Below are 11,892 nucleotides of genomic sequence, written 5' to 3' on the forward strand. Positions count from 1 at the left end.
AAACAAGGTCTACAAAAATACATATGAAAAGAAGAGGAAAACAAAATTTCAGGACTAAATTTTTATTAGTCCTGAAAATTTGTTTTCCTTTTTTTCATATTATTTATTTTTGTAGACTTTATTAATCGTATCGATTATACCAAACAATAAAAAATATATAATAAATATATTTTATAAAAAAAGACCAAATTAAAAAGTATTCTATTTTGGAAAATCACCTATTGCAATTGAATGGAAATTCAATATTGAAGTTCAATGGAAATGCACATATTGCGGGAAAGCGAAAATCCAGTGGACATATAACTGCTGAATGCAGGACAAAAGCCAGTGGATTTTGCCCTGCAATCAGCAGCCGTATGTCCACTGGATTTTGGCCTGCATTCAGCAGCCGTAGGTCCACTGGATTTTGGCCTGCATTCAGCAGCCGTAGGTCCACTGGATTTTGCCCTGCATTCAGCAGCCGTGGGTCCACTGGTTTTTGTTCTGCTTTCAGCAGCCAGAGCATCCACAGGTTTTTGGCCTGCAAACCTCCTTTACCCCTTCCTTTTGTGTGTCACCCCCGTGTATTTTGAAAGGAGAGACGGCAAAAATGTAAGGGGTGAAGGAGGTTTTTGCCCTTCCGCTTGTATGAAGAAACCACTGAAAAATAGCATATTTTCCACATCTTTTCCCGCTGGGAAGCTCATACCACACAAACGAAGAAGATCATTAATAAATATATCGTGAAACGAACCAGACGTGTTTTGGTCTACAATCTCAGAAGTGGGATTAACTGTGCTTAAACGAGAGTAAATTTTTTTTTACTTACTCGCTATTCCTGACAAACAATTAAAAAGACCAAAAACGACATCATGGGTAAAAGTATTGAAAGTTAAATTTAGCCGATATAACAACATTGTGCCAAAAATTAGACGTGCCAAGTTCGGGCAACAAAGCTACACTGAAATCACGACTATTAGAAAAAAGTTCGAGTGAATTACAAAAATCGTTAAGCCAACTAAAAAATAACACTCCAAAAAAACTTGAAAACAAACAAAATGACAATATTAATAAAAAAACTCCACAAGGAAAAAATAATGATAAAATTAAAAAGCTACAAATTTGTGAAATTCAGACGCTACAAAACTGCAACAACGCCAAAAATGCAGCCGAAGTTCTAGAAGCTGGCGCCATCGCCGAAGGAGACGACGAAGACAAAACAGTTATGATTGAGCAAGGAAGCAAAATAGATACAGAAGAAATGGAAAAAATGCGTGAAGAAGAAAACGAACTAAATATACTAAAAGCAGAAAATGAAAACCTAAAGAAACAGTTAGAAATGTTTAAATGTTTATACAAAAACGACGCAGCCAGTGATAGAGATGGACGAAATTCATTTCTGATCATAAAAGATTTTGTGTCTGCTTACGATGGTTTAACGAATGCGAATTTTTGGATCACACAATTGGAAAATATTAGGGAAACTTACCGTCTTAACGATATCATGATGCGTGGAATATTAAATACAAAACTTACTGGTGAAGCACACCGCTGGTTACATGCACGACCGAATTGGATTTGCGAAAATATGGACGACCTATGGCAACAATTTAAGATAACGTTCGAGTTTAAAGAAAATAAATTACGCATCCGGAAAAATTTTGAACAACGAAAGTGGCAACCTGGAGAACCTTTTGGTTTATATTTCAACGAAAAATTAGTTTTGGCCAATAAATTAACAATTGATGAAGATGAACTTATTGAATATATAATTGATGGTATACCTCATCGTCAAATAAAAAATCAAGTGATAATGCAAAAAATTAATGACAAAGAGAATTTACTTCGAACATCAGCTGATGTGGAGCTCAAGATGCCGGCAAGTCGAAATTCAGAGGCTGCCCCGAACAACGCTATGAAGGAAAAAAGAGATGACTACAAAAAGGGAGAACGTTGTTACAACTGCAACAGTGTGGGTCATTATGCGGCTGACTGCAACAAACAGAATCGTAAGCCTGGATCGTGTTATGCCTTTGGAAGCGAAGCCCATACTGTTAACGACTGCTTGATGAATAAGAAGAAGAAGACCCCAACGCAGAATGATTATGTAAGATTATTTAAGTTTTATTTAAGCCAGAGAAATAACAAAAATTTTATTTTAGAATGTTTGATTGATTCCGGCAGCCCCATTAGTTTCATGCAGCAACGAATGCTACCAAGAGGAGTTAATTTAATAAGTAATGAAAATATGTTTTTTGGTTTAAATGAAACAAAATTAAAAGTATTTGGAAAACTATTATGTTATGTTGAAATAATAAACACAAAGATTGAAATTGAAATGTATGTGGTTGCTAATGAATCAATGAAACACAATGCAATTTTAGGACGCGATTTTTTGGCTAAGAGCAATAGTAAAATCATATGGCTTGAGACAAAAAACAATAGTACAATTGAAAAACATAATGATTCAAAAGAAATTATAAAAAATAACTTGAAGCTTAAAAATGACTGCAATTTTTGTGAAGAAAATTTTGAAGAACAAAATTTAAATAGAAGAAACTGAATTACATTTGAACGTTGGTGAAAACATTGATTATAAAATTAAGAATAAATTAGTAGAAATGTTTAAGAAAACAAATGTTAATTCAGAACGACCTGATACACCAAATGTTCGTACAGAAATGAAACTTGTCGTAAACGATAGCAAACCATTTAATTGTCCTCCTCGTAGGTTATCACATATGGAAAAGCAGGAATTACAGAAAACATTAGATGATTATTTGTCAAAAGGAATTATTAGAGCTAGTGAGTCTGAGTATGCATCCCCTATTGTTTTAGTGCGTAAAAAGACAGGTGAACTACGGATGTGTGTCGATTTTCGAAACCTAAACAAAAATACTGCTAAACATAATTATCCAATCCCTTTGATTGATGATCTTTTAGAAAGTTTACTAAATAAAAAGTTGTTTTCAAAATTAGATCTAAAAAATGGATTTTTTCATGTGTTTATGAATGAAGAGTCAATAAAATATACTTCATTCATTACACCTTTAGGTCAGTTCGAGTTTTTAAGAATGCCTTTTGGTCTCAAAAATGCTCCATCAATTTTTCAGATGCTTATAAACAAAGTTTTTGCTGACTTAGTTAGACAAGGTAAAGTTATTATTTATTTAGACGATATTATGATTGCAACAGCAAGTATTAGAGAACATTTAGAGATTTTAGAAGAAGTTTTGAAGCGAGTTGTAGAAAACAAGTTAGAGTTATGGCTAGACAAGTGCGAGTTTATGAAAAGTTCTGTTAAATATTTAGGATATACAATTGATGAAAAAGGAATTCGGGCAGACGAAACAGGACTAGAAGCTATTCGAGATTTTCCGATACCGGAAAAAGTGACTGCAGTACAAAGTTTTTTGGGACTATGCTCATATTTCAGAAGATTCATTAAGGATTTTTCAATCATTGCTAAACCTCTTTATGATCTTACGAAAAAAGATAAAAAATTTATATTTGGCCAAGAAGAATTAGAAACATTTGAACTGTTAAAAGAAAAATTATTAGAATCGCCAGTTTTAGCATTATTTAATCCAGCGGCAGAAACGGAAATACACTGTGATGCAAGCGCTCTGGGTTATGGTGCGGTTTTAGTCCAAAAGAAAGACAATAAATGGCATCCATTTTTTTACTTTTCCAAAAGAGCCACAGCAGCAGAATCAAAATTTCATAGTTTTGAATTAGAGACTTTAGCAATAATTTACGCTTTAAGACGTTTGTTTGGTCATGCCGCAGCCTAAATCCAATGATTATATTCAAATCGTAACGTAAAACTAAACTCGCGATGTTCTCCTTTTGATTTGCTATTTGCCCTGCGCGGCAACACTGTTTTGATTGTCATTATACCCTTGCAGAGCAAAAGGGTATTATAATTTCAGTCAGAAGTTTGCAACGCAGTGAAGGAGACACCTTAGACCCCATAAAGTATATATATTCTTGATCAGCATAACCATCTGAATCGAAATATGTATGTACGTCTGTCCGTCTGTCCGTCGGTCCGTCTGTCCGTCGGTCCGTCTGTCCGTCGGTCCGTCTGTCCGTCGGTCCGTCTGTCCGTCTGTCTGTTTCTATGTAAACTAGTCTCTCAGTTTTAAAGCTATCTTGCTGAAACTTTCACAAAAGTTGTGTAGCTATTGCACGCAGTATATAAGTCGGAACGAGCCGGATCGGCCGACTATATCGGATAGCTCCTATACGAGAGAATGAAATAAAAAATTCTCACTCCTTTGTTTTTGATCAGATCGACTTGAATTCTTCCAGATGGGGTTTTCTAACTACTATTGAATTTCGGATTAAATTTTATCAAAATCGGATAACTCTATCATATAGCTGCCATAGGAGACCTCAAAAATATATATATAAAATAATGGAAATAAATTGATAACATCCTTGTTTTTTATCCCATGATCATGATTTTTTGAATATCAATTTTTTTAACAACTCTTATATTGAGAAAAAAGTTTCATAAAAATCGGACAACGATATCTCATAGCTGCCATAGGAAAGATCGAAAAATCTATATAGTTTTAACGGAAATAAAATGATAACATCGTTACTTCTCTTCAGAAAATCATGATTTTTGGAATAAAGAGTTTTCTAACGACTCTTGAATAACAAATTAAATTTTATCAAAATCAGACGACTATATCATATAGCTGCCATATGAACAATAGTCAAAAATATGGAAAGTTAATAGAAAAGTCGTCGTAGCTTCGATGTAGTTTAGCCTCTGTGTATTCTGTTCGAAATGTTTGATGACTGCAAGGGTATATGAGCTTCGGCTTGCCGAAGCTAGCTTCCTTTCTTGTTGCTAACTACCTTTGCACTTTTTCGCTTATTCGCTTCCTGGCCTTGTCCACGGCAAGCTTCACCCAGTTCGAATTTGTACACGCACATTGAAGGCACGATCGCTGATCGCCTGCCAAATCTCGGCTTTATATACTTTCGCGACTAAAACGGCACAGACAAATCGGTCTGCCTGCCCATCATACTTTCGTCTAAAGCACAGACAAATCGGTCTGCCTGCTAACCTACCCTTTCGCTGCAAAAGGCACAGACAAATCGGTCTGCCTGCCCAACATACCCTTTCGCTGAAAAATAGGCACAGACAATTCGGTCTGCCTGCCTAACTAAATCTACTACAACAAGCTAACTTTGTACATTTAAGGCCTTGGTGCCAGGTTAATAAATAAGTGCATATTTAAGTCGAAATTTGTGCGTTATTATTTTACTTGGGCACCACCAAAGGTAATGGTCTTTGAAAAGGCTCACTGACCCAACAACGTTTTCGAGTTTACCTTTACGGACGAAAATTTAAAATAATTACAGATTGCAATTCACTAACACTTACGTTAAATAAAAAAGAACTTAACCCTAGAATAGCAAGATGGGCATTAGAAATGCAAAATTTTGATTATGAGACTGAACATAGATCAGGCAAACGCATGCTACATGTTGATGCATTAAGCAGAAACCATACAATTATGATGGTAGAGACTAACACCTTTGAAGAAAACTTAGTCATATGTCAAAATAGAGATCAAAAACTTTTAAGAATTAAAGAAAAATTACAAACAACGGAAAGCAAATTCTATGAAATGAGAAATGGTGTTTTGTATAAAAAGTTAAAGTCGAATTTAGTTTTATTTGTCGTACCCGAAGCAATGGAAAGTCACATTTTATATAAATATCATGATGAAATAGGTATAAATAAAGTTAGTGAATTAATTGGGAAAAATTATTGGTTCCCAAAAATGAATGCTAAAATTGATGAACACATTAAGAACTGTTTTAAGTGCATCGCATTTTCGAGTAAAAATGGTAAAGTTGAAGGTTTCCTGCACAATATTCCTAAAGCAAAAATTCCATTTGAAATTCTGCATATTGAGCATTATGGCCCTGTTGATCGAAATTCTTCTAAAAAACATTTACTAGTTGTTATAGATGCGTGTTCTAAATATGTTAAATTATATCCGACGAAAACTACAGCTACTAATTACCGCGTTAGGAGAATATTTCCGTTATTATAGCAGACCAAAGATTATTGTTTCAGACAGAGGAACAGCTTTTACTTCAGGTGAGTTCGAACAGTTTTTGAAAGAAAATGACATTCAACACATTAGGATAGCTACAGGTTCACCGCAAGCTAACGGACAAGTAGAAAGAGTGAATAGGAATTTAGGCCCAATGATTGCCAAACTCAGTGACTCTGACAAAAATATTAGTTGGGACAAAGTCATTGAAACTGTGGAATTTTCTCTTAATAATACAAAACATAGAATGATAAACGAACACCCTAGCGTTATGTTATTTGGTATCAGTCAAAAAGGTAAAGTTATGGATAGCATTAAAGAAACAATTATGGAACCTGAAAATATTAGTAGAAACTTATTAGAAATCAGAGATAAAGCACATGAAAATGAAAAGTTAGCTCAAGAATACAATAAAAAATATGTTAATTCACGCAGGAAAAATCCAATAAAATACAAATTAGGTGACTACGTAGTAATAAAAAATTATGATTGTAGCATAGGTGTACCACGCAAATTAATACCGAAGTTTAAGGGTCCATATAAAATATCAAAAATATTAGAGAATGATCGTTTTCTGTTAATAGATGTCGACGGATTCCAACAAACACAGATACCGTACAAAGGCATTTGGTCTGTACAAAACATCAAGCCGTGGTTTAATAAAAATAATTCAGAAAATGTATGCCCTAATGTTTTAGAAGAAACTAATAATACTTTAGAAATTGATGAAAATTTAGATAATAATGATACGGAAAATGTATGTTCAAGTTCAGAAAACTTAAACAATTTAAATGATAATAATAGACTAAATGATGGTTTAATTAATAATGATAAGAATAATATTAAGAAACCTAAAAGTAAACGTACAGATGTAAACTTCAATAATAATTGTAAAAAAAGATATAACCTTAGAAGTTCAACTAAAATTTGAAACTCCACGCAAGAATCGGGTGATCCTTTTTGTCAGGACGGCCGAATTGTAGTATATAAGTAGATATAAGTATTATGTAAGTTATATTATTGAGTATTTATTTTATCGATAAATGTGCAATATGTGCGCTGACTGCAGAGCAGACAAGCTCATACCACACAAACGTAGAAGATCATTAAAAAATATATCGTGAAACGAACCAGACGTGTTTTGGTCTACAATAATAATAATTATAATAATAAAAATAGTAATAATAATTAAAATATATAATAATAAATAAATAATAATAATAATTATAATAAAATAATAGAAATACTAATAATTAGAATAATAAAAATGAGAATAATAATTAAGGTTTAAAAACTGAATTAAAAACGTTTTTTTTTAGTCATTCTTATGAAAATAGGTATGACTTTCCAAAAAAATGGTTTGGTGAATTCATATAGGACATTCTTTAAAAAGCCACCGACGAAAGCAGCAACGACATATTCATAAAGTCGTTGCTGTTTTCAGAAAGGGCATCCTCGCAAAAGCCATCGATGAAAACTTCGCCTCCACGTCAGCTACGAAAGCAACGATGGCTTATACGAATTTTCTCCATACAAAATTCGTATAATTATACGAATACGAATTTTGTATGGAGAAAATTCGTATAAGCCACCGACGACTCGTTCGATGAAACGGACAAAAAGTTCATCGAGAGCGACATGTCTCTATGAAATTGTGTCGCTGCGGCAACGGTTGCTACCCCCGCTGTCGTCGGTGCGGCTTCGCACACTTCATCGACGACAAAGCAATTTTGGAACTGCAGGGTGTATATGCCCTGCAGTTCCAAAATAGCTTTTTCCTATTTGAAATCCGCGAGGAACCGGGGTACGAGAGCTAGGCCGCACCGAGGAATTGCACGAGGAATTTCGTATGGGATTCAAGTTTTCTTCATAGGTGCAGCTCTCGATAAACTTTTTGGCCGTTTCATCGAACCATTCCTCGGTGCCTTATACGAATTTTGTATGGAAAAAATTCGTATAAGGCATAGAGGAATTCGTAGCGGAAGTGGAAGCGGGGTTTTCCTCGAGGATCGCCCTTAGGAAAATCATATATCCCAATGTTCAAAATTTAATCCCCAAATTCATATGAAAAACAATATATATATATATATTTTTTTTTTTTTATAAAATACCTTATTTTGTAACATAAGAGATAGCAAACTTAATATATGAAATTCGAAAGTTTTTGTCTACCATGTGGAGTATTTGCAAGACATCGGCTGTTTTGCGTCCATCTATGGTAAAAAAAATATTTTCGTTATTACATATTATATATTACTTTTTTAATTTAGAGCAAACTTATTTTTCTAACGAATTTATCGGAAATCCATATCTATGGCTGAATCCTAAAAAGATTTAAATAAGTTTGTAGTAAAAATTTTTTGTAATATTAACGACACTTACATGATTATTAAGCATTTCCGCTTCCCGTTGCACAAATTAAGTAATTTCACAACTAATTGTCAACGCACAACGCAAAAGAATGAGCAGTCGAATTTTATTTTTCACCCTTTTAGTATACCCTTCTTTTTTGGGTATAACCGACCATAAATGACACGCGAGTCATATTATATCTATATTTGCAATCAATGTTGTGTTATGGTTATCTTGGTTTAATAATTTATATAATGTTGAATATATATAATATATTATATGTTATATTTAACCCTCTAAGACGTAAGCCTGCCTGAAGGCACGTATTGTGTTTTTGGCCCTAAAAAATAAACTAACAACTTTTTAATCGGTTAAATAATTTTTGGCGGTTGATAAAAAGCACACAAAATTATGAGTATCAGCTTTGAAAACTTTTCGAAGCTTTTAACGGGACTTATCTTTACGTAAACACAGACAATGTGTTTTTTTGCGCGAAAAATTTGGTCTGCTATAAGTTGTGTTTTGCTGTGTAAATAATATTTAATACATTACACCTATCCAGCTCATAATTTTTTTCTGAAAAGGTAAGTTTATTTACTATTAAAATTAAGTTGCAGATTTGCAAATTTATAAAAGACATGCGTTGTGGCAGCGAAATAGCGATACGTGCCTTGAGGCACGTTTGGGGATCCAAGACAACTTTCATTGCCAGCTGAAAAATTTACAAATGATTGCAATTTATGTGTTTTTTTTTTTTTGTTGATGGAGTGATTTTTCTTAATAGAATTATAAATATTATAGAAAATGGCAAACCGGGTTCGGTATAAGCTGTCCGACTTGACAGATGAGCAGTTGCTCAAGATATTTGACTCAGTTCCGTCGGATGAGGAAGTGTTAAGCTCAAGTGACGACGAGGACGATGACATTGATATAATGGAGGCTCTAAATACTGCATTAGAGGATGCGGAGACTATATCATTTATTGAGAGTAATGTTGAAAATGTCCAAAACAATGCACAGAAAGCTGAGACATCCTAGAAAGCTGCGAAAAGGCCGCGATCACCATTACCAATCAGTGAAGATTCGGCGTGCGCATCTCCGCCAACTGCTGGTGGGTTCAATGGAGCTGGTAAGCCAAATTTAATTGCTACTGGTATTTTAGTGTACAATTAGTTTTGTTTACACAGGTATTGAATCAATAACAAAAGATTCGAGTAAGATTCTGTGGCGAGAGAAATGTATGCAGTTGCATGTTAACAATGTAGCATTTCGAGGAGATTTTTCGCTGCCATCAGAAATAAAGGAGCTCGAAACTCCTCTAGAGCTCTTTTGCTATTTCTTCAATGCGGAAATCATGAATATGATCGTCGACGAAACCATGTGTGCAGCTTTGAACGATGATATTAACAATCCCTGCAGTTCTGGCTGTTCACATGTGAATTTTTGCAATTACCAATCATGTGTGTAGGAAAGGGAAAGGGATATTCCTAAGTTTCCCCCTCTTTCTCACTCTTCGAATACGATGTCGTTGCTTGGCAACGACGGCGGCCCGACACCAAATTTGTCTTCTATTTTTTCGTTTCTCTCATTGCATTGTTGCCATTGGAATGCATTTACAGTTAGAAACACAAATTTGGGTTTTCGGTGGGAACCACGGCTGAGGCATGCTCGGCTTATGTATACTTTTAGGTTTTAAAGTTTTTTAACATAATTTACTTAAAATAAATATAATTGTCTGGGAATAATATTTAAATTAAATTTGTTAGTCAAATTATAAATCAATATTAACTAATTTTTTTATTTAAAAAAAAGACATTTGTTAAATGGTTTTATAATTCGACTAATTAGTTTTCCAATATTAGTATTAAGAATCTTGCCCTTTTATTAATTCGCGTTGCATATATAGTCGAGTATGACTTTAAATCTAAAGGGTATGCCAGCAAGGCACGCGCCAAAAAGTCTCAGACGAAACAAAAGGGACGACGCAAATTAAGAAAAAAAAACTGACCTGCGTCATTCTTTTGCTGTTCGTCACCGAAGCGGTTGTGCTGGATCTTGCATTGTGAAATAAAAGTGATTTAATTGTGAAGTGCTTTTGCTAAAAGAAAACCAGGTAAGTGCTTGAATTATGTTTAAGACCTTTTTTTTAGTTATTAAAAAACCATAAGGCGCTGCAGGGCTTTTAAAAAGTAAACAAAGTGAAATAGAATTGTGCTTAAAAAAAACATCCCTCTTATGTGCGCCGGCGTACAGTTAATAAAGTGGCCCAATCGTAAGCTGGGCCCAATTCTAAACTGGGCCCAATGCAGTTTAAGCCAAATCGACGCCTTATGGGTTTTTCTTTGCATTAACTGTACGCATCAATTTATAAAACAATGATTTTAATTATGTTCTTTTTATTTCCTTAGAATGTCAGAGCAACCAAAAAAAATTCGCCGCATTGACTTTTCCGAGTGGGGTGAGTATTAATTCCATTATACAAAACTTATACTAAAATATTATTTTACTATTCACAGATCAGCCATCCGTATCTCGTGAGTTTCATGATTTTTTTTTTTTTAATTTTTGATTAACTATTTAAATTTTTTAACAGAGTCATGTGAAGAAAGAATGATCCTGTGCGAAGGAAGGATACTTTCCGCATTAAAAGGTATTAATTGCTATATATATTAATATATATAATCCTTTCTAAATAAATTTATTTACCATTTCAGAACAAAACATCTATCTTGCGGAGCAAAATGCGGCTTTGCACCGCAAGATAGATCTTTTGGCCGAGAAGCTGGCGGAGACCACCGCAGTGGTTAAGATGAAATTGAAGGTCGAAGAAAAAACGGTAGAGACAGGGGTTCCCTTCCCCCTTAAGACGGAAGACGACATAGAGCTCTTCGAGAGCTCTATGACACCTGAGCTTCGGGAGTTTTACGTAAGTTTTTTTATACTGCAAAAGTAAAGATTTTAACTTTTTATCATTACAGAAAGCAAAAATAACTAACTTCGCGAGGAAGGATAACTTCGCAAAAGTTTTGCGAAAAATTATTGATGATGGCTTGCTGCCAAATTTTAATTTGGACGGCACAAACTTGAAAAAGAGGTTTAAAAACTTTACAAACCTCTTTGCTATTTTAAAAGGTAAACAAATGAACAATATTTTTCATTTATTTTAATAAATTATTCGAAGCAGCAATTTTAATAAATATCTTTTTATATTTTCAGACGTCTCACAAGAGGTATTTCCCCTTGAGGATGGCGAAAAATAATTAGAAAGGCGATGCAAAACGCCAAAAATAGCATTTGCAAAAAAAATATTAAAATTAATTTAAATTTAAATAATACTTTTTAATAATAAAAATGTAAAATTATAATAATAAAATAATAATAATAATAAAATAATAATAAAAATGTAATATAATAATAATAGGAAAATAATAATATTTATAATAATAATAACAACAATAATTAAAATGTAAAATAA

The 11,892-nt window shown here is 33.6% G+C and overlaps 1 protein-coding gene across 1 annotated transcript; it reads left to right on the top strand.

Moving 5' to 3' along the window:
* The first annotated feature begins 10,999 nt into the window (after positions 1-10,999).
* LOC108102190 lies at positions 11,000-11,677 on the top strand. Its single transcript, XM_043209562.1, has 4 exons — positions 11,000-11,067; positions 11,132-11,343; positions 11,396-11,549; positions 11,634-11,677. The coding sequence occupies exons 1-4, from the start codon at positions 11,028-11,030 to the stop codon at positions 11,675-11,677; spliced, it is 450 nt and encodes a 149-aa protein (XP_043065497.1). The 5' UTR covers positions 11,000-11,027.
* The last annotated feature ends 215 nt before the right edge of the window (positions 11,678-11,892 follow it).

This window comes from Drosophila ficusphila, unplaced genomic scaffold (genome assembly GCF_018152265.1).
Source record: "Drosophila ficusphila isolate 14025-0441.05 unplaced genomic scaffold, ASM1815226v1 contig_197, whole genome shotgun sequence".
NCBI lineage: Eukaryota > Metazoa > Arthropoda > Insecta > Diptera > Drosophilidae > Drosophila > Drosophila ficusphila.